We start from the raw sequence: 20582 nt of genomic DNA, 5'->3' as shown, positions 1-20582 counted from the left end.
ATACAAAAGACAAAATGATTATATACAGGAAAGGCCATTTAGCAATACGTCCATAGAAAGTGTTCAATTATCTCACCCAACAGTTTATATATGTATACACTTACTACTACTCTTTAACTTTTAGAGGTCTCTTTAATTTTGTTAGTGATGCTTTTGCTTTTTTTGTACACTTTGTCAAAGTAAGCAAACCATTCGCGTGTAAAAGGGTAAAAGCAAAATCTCATCAGAGTAGAGATTAGTGTTTTTAAAATTCCGCTTCAAAGCAGTCAGAAATGCTAAAAATGTCTCAGTGCAAGATTTTACATAAAGAGCATTGTGCAAAAAAATCAAGATGTAATCAGAAGCACTTTAGGCCAGCTGGGTTTTTCTTTCTCATATGGTTTACCTTTAATGTTTCTGGCTCAATCAATTGTGGATTAATTTAAGCTGATGTACAAAAATGTATTTTAATGTAAACATGGAAAAAATACAAACATTTAATAGATGTAACAAATCTGTAATAAAACCATTACGAAATAGTAAAACATCATGTTTTCCTGAGATCGTGGTGCCCCAGTGCAGACCAAAATGATCAATGGGTAGGTCAATAATGTAAGCAGGAATGCTGCCGATTAAATATAAAGGACATCATATATAAAGCCATAGTAAAAGGTGTCATGATGTAGGGTTGTTTGGTTTTTGGTTTCTTCTTATGTTTTTCACAGCTAAGGTTTTGACTCGTTCTTTTGTTATTATTCTTCTTAGATTTTGAATCATGCTTCTGTTATTTTCCTGGTCATGCTTTAGTTTTGTCGTCTTGTTCATGTTTTGTTAAGTTTGGTTTTCGGATCTGGTTATGCTTTAGCTTCATGGTTTTCAAGTTTGTATATTAGAGTCTCTGTTTTTGCCGCAGCCACGTTTTGTTCTGTCTGTCAATTAAGTTTATTCGGCTCACCTGTCCAAGTTAATCTGTCCCCTTGCTCCACCTGGTTTTCACTCGATATATTCACACCTGCTCTGTTTGTCTTGGCGGAAACATCTTTCACTCTCATGCTCATGTCTAGCTTTGATTCTCATGTCTTGTTCTCCTGCTCATGTCAAGTTTTGATCTTGTTTTCGGATCATGCCATGCCTGTCTCGTCTGCCCGTCCGTTGTTTTGTTCCTGCATCCTGCTGTGAGTGAGGTTTTTGCTCGTCTGCATTCTGGGGTCCGATATCAAGTAAACCGTGACAAAAAGGCATTTCATTGTTGAAGATTTAGATTTGTATTATTAATGGATGGATGGATGTATTAGCCTGCTAGCTTAATTGATGGATGGATGGATGGATGTATTAGCCTGCTAGCTTAATGGATGGATGGATGTATTAGCCTGGTAGCGTAATGGATGGATGGATGGATGGATGGATTAGCATGCTAGCTTAATGGATTGGTGGATGGATGGATTGATTAGCCTGCTAGCCTAATGGATGGATGGATGTGGATAGATGGATGGATTGGCCTGCTAGCTTAATTGATGGATGGGTGGATTGGCCTGCTAGCTTAATGGATGGATGGATGGATGGATGGATTAGCATGCTAGCTTAATGGATTGGTGGATGGATGGATGGATTGATTAGCCTGCTAGCCTAATGGATGGATGGATGTGGATGGATGGATGGATATATGGATGGATGTATTAGCCTGCTAGCTTAATGGATGGATGGATGGATGGATGGATGGATCCTTTCCCAGGCTGCATGGAAACCCTCATTTGAAAGAACAAAAACAAAGTGGCTGACACGAGCAGTTTCAGGGTACAATGTCATAGACACGTTTTATTGTGAATGACAAATTAAGATACACTTAATTTATTAAGATACACTTAATTTATCAAGACTTGGTGTTCTTTTGTGTTTGTTGGCTCTGGCATTTCAAACAAATATGTAACATGGAAGCAAATAACGATGAAATGTGCTTTCTTCTTCTGGCTCACTCAGTAGTATGTCTCCTGCTCCACCCAACCTAAAAAAATAAAGTTAACACAATTAACAGTGGGTTGTTTGGCCTTGAAACTATTTCTGTTAAAAAATCAGAGGTTGAACAGAAAGAAGGCAAACTTGGTGGATCTCAAAAAGGCTGACAGGATGAGTTCATCCTTCATGCTGAATGGCAGTGATTCAAAGAATAAAAACCTAACTGGGGAGCAAAATATGTCCTAAATTAAAGACAAAGTAGTCATAACATTTTATGGTGATGACATCCTTGAGGGACAGGAGACGATGTGGCCTTTTCAAGAATATAGCAAGTTAAATATTCATCATTATTCAGAAAGAAAGACAATGACTAGATGGGTCTGACCTTAGACTACTACGCCTTGGAAGAGGGGAGAACTTTTCATAGAGGTCAAAATACACTCTAAAGTCAACTGTTAATTGATTTTCTAATTTGGTTGCTTTGGCTCAGCCTGGACAAAGAAGCTTGTCAGAGCTGATGGGAGGGTGGATAATGCTAAATGCATTTTTTGTACAAATAAAAATCTTTATTGTCTATTTACTCCCTCTACTCTGACAGCCCTAAATAAAATACAGTGAAACCTTCGGAAGAAAATTATTGTTTTTTTGCCCTACATGCAAAACGGTCTGTGAGGTAAAAACTAACTCTGCACATCACCCTGAACATCACCTTCCCATGGTAGTGCGTGGTGGTGGCGTCATCGATGCTTCTCTTGAGCATGGACAGGGAAGCTGGTCTGAGTTGATGGGAAGATGGGTAAAGCTAAAGGTCCTGCAGGACATTCAGCCACAACTACCGTGGAATGCTTTAGATCAAAGCATATTTATATGTTTGAATTGCCTAGACAAAGTCCAAACCTAAATCTATTTGAAATGTGTTCAGAGACGTGAGCTTGAGTTATTTTTCCAACTGGTGTTGATCTATTATAAAATCCCAATAAAATAAATTTAAGTTTGCAGTTGTAACAGAGTGTTGTCAGAATGTGAAAAAGAGATGGCTGTCTGAAATCACTAGGACATGTATCTTCAAACAGCCATCAGACAATGTGAAAACACGGCCCACAGAGAAAGCAGAAGTTGTTGGAAAATATGTCAGCCAAATCTATTTTTATCTGTGTGATGCTAACGCATTATTCGCCATGGATGGGCAGCGGTGTGCTCAATGATCTATGCTGTGAGGCTCAGATATAGCGACTCTGACAAAAACACAGGGAAACCAATAGAAAAGCAGCTTAATCAAAGCCAGGCCCTGCATATAGGCCCTCCCGAGCCTCGTGGGTGAAACGAGGCATTAACAATGGCAGGGTTAAGGGTTCAACTCCCACGGGGCCACTGCCATCTGCTGCAGTTTAGTTGTCTGTGTGGGGAAGCAGTTGTGGCTGCAACATTAGACACAACTACAGAGCTAGGAATAGAAGTAGCACAAACAGAGGCAGCAGTAGTTCCTGCTCATAATGTACATTTTTGTGTCAGTGTTGAATAACATACAGTAAGTCCAAATATCAATAACAATTGACAATGTAGGTAAAGAATTAAAAGTCTTACCTCCTGGATTGCGTCTGAGGATATATCTTCTTACTTCATCATAAACGAAGATGATTAGGCCATATGGGAAAGCGCAGAACCACCAAGAAGGCCTGAAGTATTGGACAAACAGAGAGAATTGAAACTGGAATGTGACAAAAAAAAAACTAACAAAAAAAGGCACGAGAGGACTATTCTGAGCCTTTATGAGTCGCTGACGTTCTTCTAAAAGCTTTTTTTTTTGTGGCAGGAGTAGCTTAAATAATGAAAACTTAAGCAAATCTGGAGCATTCTGGGCCTGTTCCTCTGCTAATGCTGTCCTTCATGCAAATAAACCTCACTGGGATGCAGATTTATACCCCAGCAAGGAGTTTGTTACAGATCCAGAAAAGATGCAAGCCTGAGCAGAGAAACAGAAATGTGTGGAAAGGACAAAGATGAAAGACAGAAGGAAAGTAATATGAAGGAGTGAGTTTAACTCGTGAGCTAATGAGCCTCATATGTCTTCTCTGCTTTCTGTTTTTCCTCAAAGAATCTCATTAGAACTGAAGCTCCTCATTCTGCATCTGAAGTGGAAATTATTTCAGTCAAGAGATAATAACCACTTCTCTCATTATAAAACATATCAAAGAAAAAAAAAACAGCTCTGAGGTAGAAGTCAATCCTGGAAAACAAGCATCTTGAAACGATTTTTGATTGGAACAAGAAAACCTCTGAAAGCAGAAATTAGCAGTAAAACTGCTTTAATGGGGATTATGCTTTACAATTTTTATGAACAAAAGGCACATATGTGTAGCAATAAATACAGCTGAATGAAGAATTGTGTGGGTGTAAGTTTTACTCACTTGAGAGGGTACATTCTGAGGGCGACATCCATGCCTGGACAGTATGACAGGAAAGCAGCAAGAGCTGTCTCCTCAAAGAGACCAAAGATTAGGACGCGGTTCCTGTTAGGAGAAAAATAATATATAAGATAAAATATGCAATGGTTTTCATACTCTTTTTAAGTTGTAAAGGAATCAAGAGCTCCCAGAGTATCAAGGACAGAGATCCAGAACTTGAGGACCTAACAACTACAAGCTGCCCTGCTCATTTGGTCTTAGGCATGATCTGCCATTAAATGACCCTAAGGATAATTGGAACATACCTGGTAATCAAGTCAATAATATATGGGGGGCAATGCTATGGATACAATCAAAACCAATAATAAAATCTTAAAACCAATTCTGAAGGCTACAGAAAGCTAGTGGAGGGATTTGATTGTAGGATTAATATGCTCTTGTATAAATTTTTTGTTCACAATTTCACATGGCATGTTCCAAACATAGGTGGTAATGCTACCTTGTGGAGATTTCTTACTAAAACTGAGATCCTTGATTCCAAGGTTTCTTACATCTTTTTCTCTTTCAAGAAAGGTGTCCCTAAATACAACCACTGTATCCTTCTTCTGTATCCCATTTCCAATTACAGTAATCATTTATTTGTTCTCCTTTAACTCTAAGAAATCCTGACACACCTTTATATCATCTATGCAATTAGGCAAACACCTAACAGATACAGCAACATGTGGTGATAAAGATTAGCATATCAAATGCATACTGTTGTGTTCTCTTATGACTGCCAGAAGAAACATATGGAGTTAAATCAAGAGAGTCCCAAGAACTGAGCTCTGGGGGATCCCTCAAGTAATAGAGAAACACTCTGAGGTTTTAATACACAAATACATACAAACCTGAGCATGCCTATTTTTAATATATGTTTTGATGTGTTTCATCTTTATATTTTAGTGGCTTTAACTTAAAGTATATGTTTTTTTGCACATACTTGCTCATTCCTTGCTGTACAATAGAGTTCATCCTGGTCTTACAGATAATCAGATCGGCCCACTGCACAACCACAATGCTGGTAAAGAACGCTGTGTGGCAGGTGAACTCGATGATCTTTCTATCCTGGTATGTCTGGAGGACAGAAGGAAGGAAAACAGAATCTATGAAAGTGAGATCAAACAATAACTGAAAACAGATACGCAAGAGATCACAGGGGTCACTGACCCACTGCTGTCCATAGCTGTCTTCCAGATCCTGTATAGACTTGTTATCCCAAAAGACCCTGATTCCAATGAGGTCCATGTAGTGGAAGCCATTTTCAGCCATAATCACAAAGTATGTGAAGAACCCAGCTGTGGCCTGCATCATACCTAATGAAAGGGAGAAACTATTAAAAGCACGTCTACAGATAAAGTCTTCTGTTTCACAAATATGCCAAGCTGATTCAGATTATTACCAATCTGTCCGTAGGCCATGCTTATAAGTCTCTCATTCACCAGTTTGTCTGTTTTGGAATTTCGGGGCTGTCTCTTCATGATGTCGCTCTCAGCAGCTTCATAAGCGAGGGAGATGGCAGGAATCTGGGGAAGAAGAAGTAACTTGCAGTTCCTGAAGTAATCGGTTTGAACTAACAAAGTTCTCATAAAACTCACCATGTCTGTTCCCAGATCGATACAGAGGATAGTGACAGTTCCCAGAGGCAGAGGGATGCTTGCAATGACGAAAAGGAGGAAGGGTGACATCTCGGGGATCTTACTGGTCAGGGTGTAGGCAATAGATTTCTTCAAGTTGTCAAAGATCAGACGACCTGACGAACAAATATACTGGTAAAAATATTTGAAGTTGCAACGATCTAAATTATCATGTTTTCACTCATCTTACCTTCTTCCACTCCAGTAACAATGGAGGCAAAGTTGTCGTCCAATAGGATCATGTCAGCCACCTGCTTGGAGACATCAGACCCAGCGATACCCATGGCAACACCGATGTCAGCTTTCTTTAGAGCTGGAGAGTCATTTACACCGTCACCTGTCACGGCCACAATGGCTCCCTGCAGAGCAGGCAGAGTGCTGTTAAAACATGGACGAACATCCGAGATAATCTCTCAGACATCTTTGGCTTGCCGACGCTCACCTGTCTCTGGCAACCCTCCACGATGATCAGCTTCTGCTGGGGGGAGGTTCTGGCAAAGACTATTTCCGTGTGGTACTTTAGGATCTCATCAAGGTGATCTGCCGCCATGTCTTTTAGCTCTCCACCATGAACGACACAAGCTTTGGCATCCCTGTTGAAGAAATCACAGCCAAACACCTTAATGACAAAAACAGCTTTCTAATGGCAGAAAATAAAGATTGTGATTGTGTAGATTTGAGATTGTGTTCAAAGATCTATGAAATGTTGCATAAAAGTCTTTTTAATGCATGCATACATTGCTGATCTTCACTCACAAGCTAAACTTGCTGATCAAGGAACAGCAAAGCAATAAGCTCAGACCCACTCTAATATTTATTTGTCTTGCAGTGAATTAACAGGAAGAACCTTTTTGGCTAAGTGGGTGGCCCAGCTTTGCTATCCAGAACTGCTATAATTTGATAAATATCAGTGCTGGTTTTAGAGCTAAAACAACCTCAAGGAGAATCTTAAATAAATAAAGCTTTGATGAAAGGACTGACCTGGGGTTGACTTCTGAAACAGGAACTTTCAGGCGAGCAGCAATGTCCTCAACAGTCTCATTGCCTTCTGAGATGATACCTACGCCCTTAGCGATGGCCTTGGCAGTGATGGGATGGTCACCTGTCACCATGATTACCTGAGAGGAAGGAGATTACAGGAAACTTTAGAACTACAGCTCATTTTCCAACGTACATGGGGCAACAAATTTTATTCATAGAACCTTGATTCCTGCGCTCCTGCATTTTCCCACAGCATCGGGCACAGCGGCACGGGGAGGGTCGATCATGGCCATGAGGCCAATGAAGCACAGGTTCTCAGTTGGGAAGTTCACTTCCTCAATATCAAAAGCAAAGCCCTCTGGGAACTGGTCGTCAGGCAGGTTGAAATGGCCGAAACCTGAATAAAACAAAAATGTAAATTAGAACTCAGCTTTCTCCTGATGTTTATTAAAAAATTCAACAGTATTGATCTGTGTTATACCAAGAACTCTTTCTCCAAGTCCTCCCAGCTCTTCATAGGCATTCTGGAAAGCATCTTTTATCTCATTGTCCAGAGGCTGTTCTTTGCCCTGCAGCACAATGGTGGAGCAGCGGTCCAGAATTCTCTCTGGGGCTCCTTTCATCACCAGCAGGTGCTTGGTTTCCCCAGGCGTCTGGTTCTTGTGGATGGAGAGCTGTTGGAAGGGGGAGAAGCTGAATCCAAGAGCCACCACTGATTTATGCAAAAGTCAATAAAAAGTTCAAAAACAGGATGGCGTCATTAACAGCATCCAACCTGAACACAAGGGGGCAAAAGTGGTTCATACCCTCTAAACTTCTGCACATTTTGTCTTGCTACAATCACAAACAGTATATTTTATATAGATTGTATGTGTTAGACCAACACAAAGAAAAACAAAATGTGAAGAAAGTTTTCAAAATATTTTACAAATAAAACTCAAAAAGCTGTGGAGTGCACATTCAGGTGGTGGCAGCATCATGCTGTGTGGATGATCTTCTCTGATGGAAGATTAATAGAGCTAAATACAGGGCAAGTCTGGAAGAAACCCTGCTGGTGGCTTACAAGGTTTCTACACGTTTATCATGTAAAAATTCCAGACTCAAAATTCCAGGATTTCAGTCCTTTTTAACAATTAAAATCTAAATACTGAAATTAAGAATCAGTTTATGTTCACTCTCATCATATAAGAAGAAAAAAGAAAACAAATGTATTCAGGAATTAGAAGAAACCATTAAACTGCTAAGCTTCCCAGGAAGAGGAAATGCTGGGAAACTATATTAAGCAAAACTAGACTTTAAATACAAAACTTTAAACATGGCAGTAAATCAGGTAGCTTTTTAGCTAACCAGCTAAAAATAAATACAGAAAAGACAACTATATTTGCTGTTAAAGACTCGACATGGAATATAGTTTATAATCCTGAAAGAATAAGCAGCGCTTTCGGAGATTTTTACAAAGCTTTACACTCACCACAGACTGAGCCATCAGATAACGACATTGATTAATTTCTGGATAAAGTAACACTTAAACCTAAATTATCAGATAATCAAGCGATCGCCCTGGATGTACCACTAACTTCAGCTGAATTCCAAGAAGCTCTCAGAAGCATACCGAATAAAAAGGCTCCAGGCCCAGATGGATTCCCAACAATTCAATTCAGTTTATTTATATAGCGCCAATTCACAACACATGTCGTCTCAAGGCACTTCACAAAAGTCAGGTACATACATTCCAATTAATCCTAACCATTGAATAGTGCAGTCAGATTCAGTTATTTATTCAAATTGGATAAAACGTTTTTCTATCTAAGGAAACCTAACAGATTGCATCGAGTCAGAGACTTGTAGCAGTCACTCCTCCTGGATGAGCATGTAGAGACAGTGGACAGTCACTGGCATTGACTTTGCAGCAATCCCTCATACTGAGCATGCATGTAGCGACAGTGGAGAGGAAAAACTTCCTTTTAACAGGAAGAAACCTCCAGCAGAACCAGGCACAGTGTGCGCGGCCATCTGCCACAGCCGACTGGGGGTTTGAGAGAACAGAGCAGAGTTCAACAGAGTTCTACAAAGAATTCTGTAATATTTGAGGTCCAATTTTCCAAAGAATGTTGCAGGAAAAGGGAGGCATTTATCCACAAATTCATGCAGATTACTTATTTTAATAGACTATTCCTACAATAAAAATATTGAGATTAATATATTACCTCTAGATGCAGAAAAGGGATTTGATAAGTTAACTGGAAATTCTTGTTTGCAACCTTGACTAAATTTGGTTTTGGAAACTCTTTCATAAACTGGTAAAAATATTATATAAATATTATACAGTTCCCGAGAAACATGCATCAGGACAAATAACCAAACATCTTCCAGCTTCTATCTTTCGAGGGGCATCAGCCAGGGATGCCTACTTTCCCCCTCATTATTTGCCATTTTTATTGACAGCAATCAGGCAAACTAAAGATATTAAAGGCATAAAATGGATGATTATTGAACTGAATGAAAATTGGTCTTTATGGGGATGATGTATTACTTTTTCTCCAGTATTCACAAACCTGTCTCTCAGATAATTGGATTGATAAATTATTTCTCAAGAGTTTTAGATTATTCTATAAATTGGTTAAAATCAACAGTTTTTCCAAGTAATTGTTCTTTCAACAATTCCCTTAATACATAACTACAGTCAGGGAATATTACATTGTTGGGTATTAATGTTTCTCCTAGATTGGCAGATTTAACAAAACTATACCACAACTTTCACCATAACTTCATTTTTTTGTTTTCTTGCTTGCTCTCGGTGGAAGACACGTGTTTTATCTCTCTCTCTCCCTCCCTCCCTGCTGATCCCTGCGTCTGCTTTTGTCTGTATTTTTCTCAGAGCCTCGCTTTGCATATCCTCCACACTTGTAAATTATGGATTTTGTCAGCTGGTCTCTCAACGTAATTGATCAAATTTCTTCGACAGGAAGACAGGGTAAAGGATAACCCTCTTGTCCAGACGGGACGTTTTTCTCTGGATACACAATGGATTCTTGGCAGCAGTGGAAGATTGTGTGCCTGACTACGATGTCGATCGAGGACGTAGAAGATGTGTACATATTTGGACTTCCGATAACAGGATTTCTGCTTTTTGGAATTGGTGGTTACCAGGCTTATTGAGTGATTTGCAAAACGTGGGCGGCTGTTCAAAGTATTCCATTCGCAAGCTGGATACGATTCTTGAACAGAATTGCAGCCCGGCAGCGGTTGGACTCAGAGGATAAAGGATACAACCTTAGAGAAGTTGTACGCACGAGATCTGGGGAAAGTACCAGAAATTTGGCTATTTGGATTCGCAATTGAGACATACCAGTAAAACTCTTAAGGTAGTTGGAAATTCACAACTGCCTGAACCACAACATTTATTGTTTTTCTAAATCTGGCACCCCAATGTGGCCTTGGCAACTTCTGCTAACTGGCTATCGACAAATCCTAATCCTACCCTATCTCCTATATGTTATATAGACGGCGGTGCCTGTGGGCTTGTCGCTGCACTGTGGCTGCGGGGTGGTTTTTCCTTTTCATTTCTGTCTCTGTCTCCGTAACAATTGAAATAATCCCAAAGCAGTTTCTAATAAAGTTTATTTTATAAATATCAAGCAGAGCATCAAAGCGTTAACCGTAATGTTCCCCTTGTTAAAGTAAATCTGTTGGGCTTCTTCTTGGTACTCTGACAACAATTCTGAGTGCTACTCTGCCGAACAGGACGCGGTTAACAAAAAAAAGAACAAGAACCAGTTTATGATAAATATTTATAATGTGGTGGGCATATATATAACATATATAACCTGAAACAACAATGGACTGACAACAAGGAAGGACTGACATAATGACGAATGGAATGTATGAATAATAAACAAAAGAAAGGACACAAGGAAGGAAGAAGGAAGGACAAAAAGAAGAAATGGATGAAGAAAAGACAGTGTAGTATAAAATAAATAACATAAGGGGTTAAGCCAGAAAAGATGGAAGAGAAGAGAAAGAGAGGGTCACAGTAAATTACAGAAGGATGCAATGAAGAAAGTCAGGAGGAAAGGGCAATTAATGGTGTAAAGAATGAAAAACAGAAGAAGGGATGGAGAAAATGAAGAATGGACATAAAAAAGCAAACGAGTAACACAATGACCCCAAACATACACCCATGGCTACAATTAAATAGTTCAAAGCACATTAATGAGTTTGAATGACTTAGTCAAAGTCTAGACCTACATCCAACTGACAGTCTATGGCAAATCCTGAAAACTGATGTGTACAGATGCTTTATAGGAGTTTGCATGTTTTCCCCATGCATGTGTGAGTTCTTTCCGGGTACTCATAAAACATGATTGTTGGGTTAATTAGCCTCTCTAAAGTGTGTGTTTGTGCTGTGTGTCTCTGTGTTGCCCTGTGATGGTCCCCCCCACAACACATTCATAAGCAGATGTAGACAATGGATGAATGGATGCGATCTGACTGAGTTTAAGCTTTTTGTTTTCATTTCCCAATAATGTGCTTATTTGTGTAGGTCTCACCCAAAAAAATCAAGATAAAATTCCTGCTGTTTTAACATTAAACTTGTGAAAACATTCAAGGGAATTGAATACTTTTGCAAGGCACAATAATTTTAATGACAGCTAAATAATCTAGACCTGAGCGATGGTTTACCTGGTATTTATTGGTGGAGTTAAATGGAATCTCAGCAACCTTTGGGTACTTCTCTCTCATGTCCTCAACAGAGCCGCAGCATAGCTCAATACACTTGAGCAAGGCAGCTTCTGAGGCGTCACCAGCCACACTTCTCTGTGTAAAAGAGGGCATACCAAGTTTGTAATATATTACTGATAATTTACAGTTTCAGGTACAAATTTAAATACATGCCATTGCTGTTTGAAATGGGGTTTAAATAGTATATTAGGTATATATTTCTGAACTTTATTAATACTAAGTACTTTCATTACAATTTCTTGTTAAATCTGGCTGCTCTCTCAGTTTGTTGTATCCTAGAAGCCTCTTGCCAAGTCATAACATTGCCACACTTTTCATATTGTCACACTATTACAGAAGATGCATCCGGGTGTGCTGCTGGATTAAATTAAAGAAAAGCACTTCTGGGTAACAACCAAGACTCAGAGATCCCTAGTAGCTACACTAGCATTTCACCTTCAAAATAGGGACGTTGCTCTGCTCAGCCAGAAAGACGGCTCGATTGCAGAGTCCGGCGACCCTGGCCAGAAATGGCCAGGTCGCTGAACTCCTGTCGAATGAGGTGCCGCTCTGGTCCTCCGTGGTGTCAGCTGTGTGGATCTGGCTGTCGAACCACATGTGGGCCACGGTCATCCTGTTCTGGGTCAGGGTGCCGGTCTTGTCTGAGCAGATCGTGGAGGTGGAGCCCAAAGTCTCGACAGCTTCCAGGTTCTTCACCAGGCAGTTCTTCCTGGCCATACGCTTAGCAGTCAGAGTCAGACACACCTGGAGAAAAAAATCAACTCTTTACAGATCAAATCTTCTGACATGTTTGTAGACTAAGAGGATGATATTAAGGGACATTAAGACTCACAGTGACAGTAGCCAGTAGACCTTCTGGCACATTAGCCACAATGATGCCGATGAGGAAAATCACAGCCTCCAGCCAGGTGTATCCAAGGATCATGGATAGGATAAAGAAAGTGACACCAAGAAAGATGGCCACGGCAGTGATGATGTGGATGAAATGGTCAATCTCAATGGCGATGGGAGTTTTTCCAACCTTCAGACTGGAAGCTAAGGTGGCAATACGACCCATAATGGTACGGTCTCCGGTGTTGATGACAATTCCTATGGCAGTTCCTGAACATCAAAAAGGAAAATTATAAAGTTATACTTTAAGGATGTGATTCAGCTACTTTTGTTGAATGTCTTTGAACCTCACATACCACCAGAAATCTGACATATATCATAAATATAGGGTTATATTTCTAAGGGCTTCATCAGTACCTTCAACACAGTTGGTGGAGAAGAACGCAATGTTCTTGGTCTCCAGTGGGTTGTCATTGGAGAAATCTGGGGAACGAGTTTGGGGTTCTGATTCACCAGTCAGTGAGGAGTTGTCCACCTGACAAATAGAACAGGAATACATGAGGATGACAGAGGAAGGAACAAGATGACTTTGGGACAACAAACCACAGCTGCTTTTGTTTTATTTTTTACATAATTAGTGCCATGTTATTGGGACCCCTATGAATTCCTGTAACTGACATTATATTGCCAATCCTATTCTCACATCCTATTATTGATCTATAAGGTCCAATTTGTTGATGAACCTACCATTGCCAGCAATAGCAACTTCAACTATTCTGTAAACATCTTCCACAAGTTTAGTAGTGTGTCCATAGTTAGATGAGAAAACCAGAATTGCAGCCAAAATTGTTGAAGAATGGTGAGGTCAGGACTCTGTGCAGGCTATAATATAAAGTCTCCACATCAAACTTTATATACCTGCAGCCTAGGAAGTGATTGGAAAGCCAGAATTCAATGATTTGGTGGTAATTTTGGTGGTGTGAATACAGTATAAATGTAACTCAATTATCTTTGTATTTAGGTAGAGTTAAGAAGCTGTTAATTAGAAATATATGTCTCCTCACCTCCCTAAGGACAAAATGGCACGACTCAAAGGCCTACCTCTTATAGCCACTCTTCAAAATGGTAAAGACAAGAGATTTTACAACTCAACTAAGGAAAATGTGTATGGATCATTATATCAGGAAATGGCTGCAACAAAATAGAGACTTGCTTAAAATTACCCATATCTTGTCAAAGCAAAAGTTAAAAGGTTTACACTACAAACATGGCCAGATGTCGGCCACATATAGTGAAGAGGACAGTGAGCACCTCATGCCAACTGTTAAGTGATATGCATATAGATTGACGATACAGACCTTGCAGCCTTGAGCAGAGACTATCCTGAGATCAGCAGGAATCCTGTCTCCACCTTTCACCTCTACCAAATCACCGACCACCACCTCCTCAGTGTTGATACTCTTCTTCTCCCCATCACGGATTACCAGGGCTTGCTATGAAAACAAAGAAAGTGTTGAACTAAAATCCGGACTGTAGTGGGCAGTGACATTTAAGGCCTGTGGAGGCAGGGACCTCTCACCTGTGGAACCAGATTCTTAAAGGACTCCATGATCTTGGAGCTCTTGGCTTCTTGGTAGTAGGAGAAGAAAGCAGTGACGATGACGACAACAGCCAGTACAATACCCAAATACAACTGCAGGGAGAAAGATAGGACTTTTCATTGTGTCTCTGGAGCACCAGGAAATGACTGTTACATACAGTAACAGTGACCCTCTTACATTATCATTTACTGGTTCATTTTCTGTAGCAATCTGAATACTGAAGGCGAGGAAGCAGAGGAATGCACCACCCCACAGCAGCATGGAGAAACCACCAAATAGCTAGAAGAGAGATCAAGAGAACATTAAAACTACTGATCCATTTCTGCCATGTGCAGCAAATCAAAATGCATTTGCATCGGTTAAAATTGTGCCAGGCCTGTTGTTGGATCTACCTGCTTGCAGAATTTCACCCATTCTGGTGTCGTTGGAGGAGGCGTCAGGGCGTTTGGACCATCTTGGGCTAGAATCTCTTTTGCTCTGGAGGAAGAAAGACCCTAGAAGGACATACAGTTGAGTTTGTTGGTTTAAGTCTACAAAATCTCTTTGGCAGATTGACAAAGATTAACAGGTTAAAAGGTTACAGGAATTTTCTCTGAACAGATAGGGCCAGCCAAGTCAATGAGGACAGTGTTCTGGCATAAATTAAGTATTTGCTTTGAGGAAAACTTAGACAGATCAAGTTTAAACAGATTATCAGGCAGACTGAAGCATGTTGCCTCTCTGGAACTGTATATTGCACAATGAAGACCATGAATAATCTAACAAAACTAAGATGTGGCAGCAAGGTTTCTGTTTTTTTTGTGTATTGCCACTAATCTCACTGCAAAAAAACATTTTACAATTTGGGTAAACAGACACTTTATTAAATCTTCTGCCCATGAACTACATCACTACCCTGCAGGATAATTATATCAAAATGTGCTCCAGCAGTGTTTGTCTGTGTGGTTCTGCCTGGAGGTTGTACTCTGGCCTCATCTACCTGTGTGAATCACAACAAATCCTGCTCACCCTCGACAGGTCCGTGCCATATTTGTTGTGAAGTTCATCCAATGTCAGCTTGTGATCATCCTATGGTGGGAGGAGAAAAAAAAAACATGAGATTGGCAGACATTGCGTCAAAATCCTGAAGACTTGGGCTCCCCCCGAAGGAGCTGGAGGATGTGTCTAAGGAGAGGGACGTCTGGGTGTCTCTGCTGAGTCTGCTGCCCCTGCAACCCAGTCCCGGATAAAGCGGAAGATGACAAGTACGAGAAAAAGAAAATGGTAATAACTGCACTGTTGTTACCATCTCCATCTCTGTTTGTCCCAAATGTGCCATGAATAATATGTTATCACATGCTCCAAAGTAGTGCTGCTTTTTTTTCTTCTTCTCTACAGGCCGATTGAGGACATCTCCTGGCTCGCTTTCATGTTTTGGCCAAATTTTGATGTTATTTGCATGGCCGACCACAAGCTCTTAGCTGAATTGAGGGTTGGAAATTCCTACTTCTGTTTAAATAAATGAAACCAAACCGACTCTATATTTAGCCTTTCAGCATTTTCCGTTCAGATTTTGTCACATATATTTAAACCAAAGGTTGCATAATGTTGCTATGGGAATAGCCTCTATTGTCTTTAGCCGGACTTTGATGCCTCAAGTTAATTGTATGACTGGGCAATAATCATTAGCATGTCGGCTAGATTTGTTTCTCTAGAGACCCATCTGTGCTTTTACTACTGTTTCACCACAGCTCGATAAGCCATAATTATTTAACCACAGATCAAATCTGGAGCCCTTGAATCACTAATACATGGTGGAAAACATTCAAAAGCATTTATTTGGACTGAAAGTTTCCATAATGTTCTCCAAAGGTCCATCATCATATCCACAGTCTTGACTGGGTTAAGTTCAAAGTGGTTCTGACCACACCAGTGTACCAGCCAATCCACCTCCTGTCAGTATGCAGACTCGTCACTGTTCTGGATTAGACCAATGACAGTGGTGACAAATGCAAACTTCAGTAGTTTCACAGACGTATTCGCTGGAATGCAGTGGGGAGAGAACACACCCCTGGGGGACGCCAGTGCTTATTGATCTTATCCGGGAGAAGATACTCCCCAGTCTCACCTACTGCAGCCGGTCCTTCAGGAAGCTGGTGATTCACTGACAGGTGGAGGCTGGGACTTTTTTGCTGGGCGGTCCACAAACAGGATCCTGGTGTATGTCTCAGGATGAAGTTTAGTCCCAAATTGACTACATTTACATCTGCTGACCTGTTTGCTGGGTAAGCAAACTGCGGGGAGTGCAGCAGGGGGTCTGTGATGTCCTTCAGGTGTTTTAACCCCAGTCCCTAAAAGGTTTTCATGACAACAGACATCAGGGCGACAGGCCTGTAGTCGTTTAATCCTGTGATGGTGGGTTTCTTGGGTAATGGGATGATGGTGAAGCGTTTGAAGCAGGATGGAACATCACACAGCTCCGATGACTTGTTGAAGATCTCAGTGACGATGGGTGCCAGTTGGTTTGGGCAGGCTCTCAGGCTTGATCGGGAGACATTATCAGGTCCTGAAAGATCCTATTTACATCTTTCTCGGAGATCTTTAGTGCAGGTAGGGGATCTGAATGTAGGGGGGTGGTTGGTTTATAGCACGAATTTGTGTCTCAATGGGATGTGGAGTTGGGTTGATGTATAAACTGCTGTTTTTCATACCTATAGTAGAAGCCATTCAGATGATTTGACAGGTGAGGATTTTGCTCAGGGTGGGGGGAAGGTCCCCTGTAGGCCAAATGTCAGCAGAGAACACCACAAAAGCACTCAGAAAACGAGAGAGCAAAGTTCTGAGGCTGCCATCACCATCTTGGTTGTCTATGACATCTAGTTAAGATGTTCAAAGTAATTAATATGTCACCTAGATGGAAATTTTATTATCTTATAATTTCGAATGACGCCTGCAGAAAGACCATGGGCAAGGATCAGTGTTGATACTGAAGCAACATTTCGTTCAATAGATAGGAAAGACAACATTGCCTTCCATTTAAACAACTTGAAAATTTGGTTTAAAATTGAAAGGGGATAACTGGGCTACATAAAGATGTCTGATGTCCAAAGACGGTTGGGGTTCAGTGAGTGGGCTAACACAAAATGGCTTTTAAAGAGTTTGTCAAGACTAAACACATTTAGTAAAGACAAAAAAAATTTATTTTAATGTATATTTCTGGGTTAAATAAGGACAAGAACTGGTCAATGCTTGTCGTTCGTGTTGGGAGGGAATAGATTTAGAAATTAGTTAAAAAACTGCATTAAGCTATTTCAATTCGTCAGCTTTTGAGATCTAATAAAATCTCTTTATTTAGCCAAATTGGTGAAAAATATTGAAATAGAATGAGATGACAGGTGTGTGACTACTTTCTCCTTGTGGTCTGACCTTGTGAAGGACACAGGAAGAGTCAGGTCACCTCTCAGACATTTGGCATCATGCCTCCAACCTGCTAAACAATTTCACTCTTGTCTTGCAAATTCTATTGCTGCACTTTAAAAAATTTAAACGATTTTGTAAAATTATTCATACTCTCTCAGTTACTCGGTTCCGAACTTTAAATTCCCGTTTGACCTTGGTGAAAGGACAAGAAAAAAGCTGACACCAGTGGAAATTGGTCAACCATCGCTATTCGCTTCTCTGACCTACATGCCCACCTAAAATCTTATCTTATCCAGGACTTGAAACTAAGATTGATAAAGAAGGAGAAGAAGAAAACAAGTTTAGCTAATCTTTTTTTTAATGCAAGAGGACACTTTTTCCTCAAACGCGTTGAGCAACATAAACCGACCAACTGAAAGCATTTGTTGGAAGTTGCTAGGAATAACGTGACTGCACATGCAGCAGTGTAAGTAGCAATCTTTAGAAAAAGTAGGGCAGACATCTAATGTGACTCCATCAGGTTTGTGTCAGCCATGACTGATCATTGCTGTGACCGGTCGCAGTGACTGGCTCCTATAGCAAAAAATCAGTAATGTCCCTTTTCCACTGTCTCCATTTTGCCCGGCTCCACTCCACTCAGTGCGCTTTGCGAATGTTTCCATTACTGTTTTTCCATACAGGTACCTACTTTTTTGATCCCTGCTCCTGAGCAGATACAATTGGGGCTGAGCAGGGATTACATATGACATGAACAGATTGCTGTTCACTGATTGGTCAGGAGAAATGAGAAAGTTTTTGCCAAGGTAGTACAATGAAACGTTAATAAAACTCAAGAGTGACTACGATAATTTTAAGGACCACAATGGCCGAAGCTGGCCAATTTGAAATATAATTTTACTATTTACAAATTATAAGCCGTGCCTGAAGGCTGAAAAAAAGAAAAAGGACACCATGTCAGCTTCCTGAATTACACGAAGGCGACGCATGCTGTGTTTAATAACATCCTAAACCAGCCGATCACACATTATATCAGCTGTTCAGACACAAATACATTTCCCCAAAAACAATACCACCATGAAACAGCATGTTTGGTTCGGACATTTACTGACAGTACGCAAACCACTGTCTGCAGGAGGAGGGGTCAGGCAAATAGCACCTGCAGATAATCAGACTGCCTACATCGGGTCAAACGGGAGGAAGACCCCGCCAAATCCACAGACTACGGATATCCAACCTAATACTAACCTAATACTTCACCAAGGTCAGAAGTTTGCAGTTTTGCCCTGAGCCTGGCTGGTCTATGTTCCAGATTTTATACATGACAAAAAAAAAACATATGTAAGACATTCTTGCATATACAATAATATTGTTAGGAATAACCTTTATTAATATGCTCATAGCTGTTTTTCCCATTTATACTATAGTGAAATAAAATATAAGTTCTAATGTTTCCCTTTTGTTACAATAGGATAAGAATGCTCATCGACACACACTACAAGGATAAATGGCCCAAGGTTTGTCATAAATGACCTGAGGCTGGGGCACTGGAGTTGATAGTGGAGCAGCCGGTATAACTGGTTTGATTAGAAAGTCACAGCACACTTAGATTAAGTATGGACACCCGCTACTACACAATCTGACAGATAGACACCACAATGGTGACACATAGTCTACTGATAATCACTGAGGGAGTGCACATCCATTGCATTGGAGTGCCAGATATAAAAACTATATGTGACCATCTTTCGGGGCTCTTTGTCATCCTCTAACAGACAGCGAGACGGGAGCCTCAGCGCTGATCTCTGTAATCATTCCTATCCCTTAATTTAGATTAAAGGAGCTAAAAGTTAGAAACTGGTTGAGAGTCGTTCCTTGAAGAGTCTTTAGATAGAGTGAGTGACTGTTTCCGGGGTCCAAGTACCGGAGGAGCTCCGAGGCGTCTGACCGCCAACAGGGTGCTGTAGCTCAGACAAATTGGTGTTCCCGCCCGCACCCCGGAAGTGGAAACCACTTTTGGATAGGGTTGCCACAGAAGGACAACGCATCACAGCAGCGCCCGGAAAAGGTAGGGAGATTCCTATTAAAAAATCTCTAGTGTTTTTCCTGTAAAAACACTGGCTGTGTTGTTAGTTCTGAGTGAGCTGATTTTGTAATTCTTGGAGGCAGAGAAATGGTTCAGAATAATTGTTGCGAACGTGTTAAACCGTAAGGTGTGTAAATAAGCAGTGCGACTCTAACGGTGGTAGTCCGGGAAGAACGGTACAATCTTCTAAAAGAAACGAGAGACTAAGGGAGAAGGTTTGAATTTCCTTTATTGTATGCAAGGGAAGATCGGGTTCCCTCGCACACAATATAAAAGCGAACTCCCTGAATGAGGCACGCTAATACTCGGGTTAGGGTTTGTCGGGTCCTGACCGTTCCATAAGAAGGGTCAAAAGATACTACCGAGGGGAAGTGTATGGGTTTAAATGGCCTCCCTGAACTTCTTAAAAGATCGCCAAGCTGCCCACTCCTTTGATCGTAAAGCACCCTGTTGATGCGCAAACTCGGGTAAGGTTTGTAGGGTCCTGGACCTCGTTAAAGAAGTCTGAAAGATACTGCCGAGGGGATGTCTTCCTTGTGAATAACCAGCTGTGAAGAAAAGAAAAAAAGAAAAAAAAAAAAAAATATATATATATATATATATATATATATTATATATATATATATATATATATATATATATATATATATATATATATACACACACAAATGATGTAACATCAACTGTCCAGTGTGGATGTGTGTGAGTCGATAACAGTGAGCTGACGGAAGTGACGGACTTTGACTGCTACATGCTAAGCTAACATGCTAAGCTAACAGACCCTAGCTCACTGAATACACTCTGCTCTGAATAAGCTTTGGTGTCTGAGAGATAACGGAATAAGCTCTCATGTGGACCAGGAAACGGTGCTGTACCGCCTGGTCGGCCAGAGTGTGTGAACGTGTGTGTGACGTGAGAATATGACTGAGAG

The 20582-nt window shown here is 40.6% G+C and overlaps 1 protein-coding gene across 1 annotated transcript in view; it reads right to left on the bottom strand.

Moving 5' to 3' along the window:
• Positions 1–1766: 1766 nt before the first annotated feature.
• Positions 1767–20582, bottom strand: part of LOC124861351 (sodium/potassium-transporting ATPase subunit alpha-1-like) — a 30224-nt gene continuing 11408 nt past the window's right edge. Inside the window, exons 3-23 of the mRNA XM_047354995.1 lie at positions 15178–15237; positions 14562–14663; positions 14347–14448; positions 14148–14261; positions 13927–14061; positions 12986–13103; positions 12570–12838; positions 12173–12481; positions 11678–11812; positions 7476–7668; positions 7216–7391; positions 6995–7131; positions 6456–6606; positions 6204–6372; positions 5975–6129; positions 5779–5902; positions 5547–5692; positions 5320–5453; positions 4341–4442; positions 3517–3608; positions 1767–1981 (exon numbers count right to left, since the gene is read on the bottom strand). Of these exons, the coding sequence (XP_047210951.1) occupies positions 1953–1981; positions 3517–3608; positions 4341–4442; positions 5320–5453; positions 5547–5692; positions 5779–5902; positions 5975–6129; positions 6204–6372; positions 6456–6606; positions 6995–7131; positions 7216–7391; positions 7476–7668; positions 11678–11812; positions 12173–12481; positions 12570–12838; positions 12986–13103; positions 13927–14061; positions 14148–14261; positions 14347–14448; positions 14562–14663; positions 15178–15237 (2952 nt within the window). The 3' untranslated portion in view covers positions 1767–1952. The remainder of the gene's footprint in view (positions 1982–3516; positions 3609–4340; positions 4443–5319; positions 5454–5546; positions 5693–5778; positions 5903–5974; positions 6130–6203; positions 6373–6455; positions 6607–6994; positions 7132–7215; positions 7392–7475; positions 7669–11677; positions 11813–12172; positions 12482–12569; positions 12839–12985; positions 13104–13926; positions 14062–14147; positions 14262–14346; positions 14449–14561; positions 14664–15177; positions 15238–20582) is intronic.

Source organism: Girardinichthys multiradiatus, chromosome 24 (assembly GCF_021462225.1).
Source record: "Girardinichthys multiradiatus isolate DD_20200921_A chromosome 24, DD_fGirMul_XY1, whole genome shotgun sequence".
Classification (NCBI taxonomy): domain Eukaryota; kingdom Metazoa; phylum Chordata; class Actinopteri; order Cyprinodontiformes; family Goodeidae; genus Girardinichthys; species Girardinichthys multiradiatus.
Note: the sequence above shows the minus strand (reverse complement) of the source record. Positions and strands in the feature narration are given on the sequence as shown.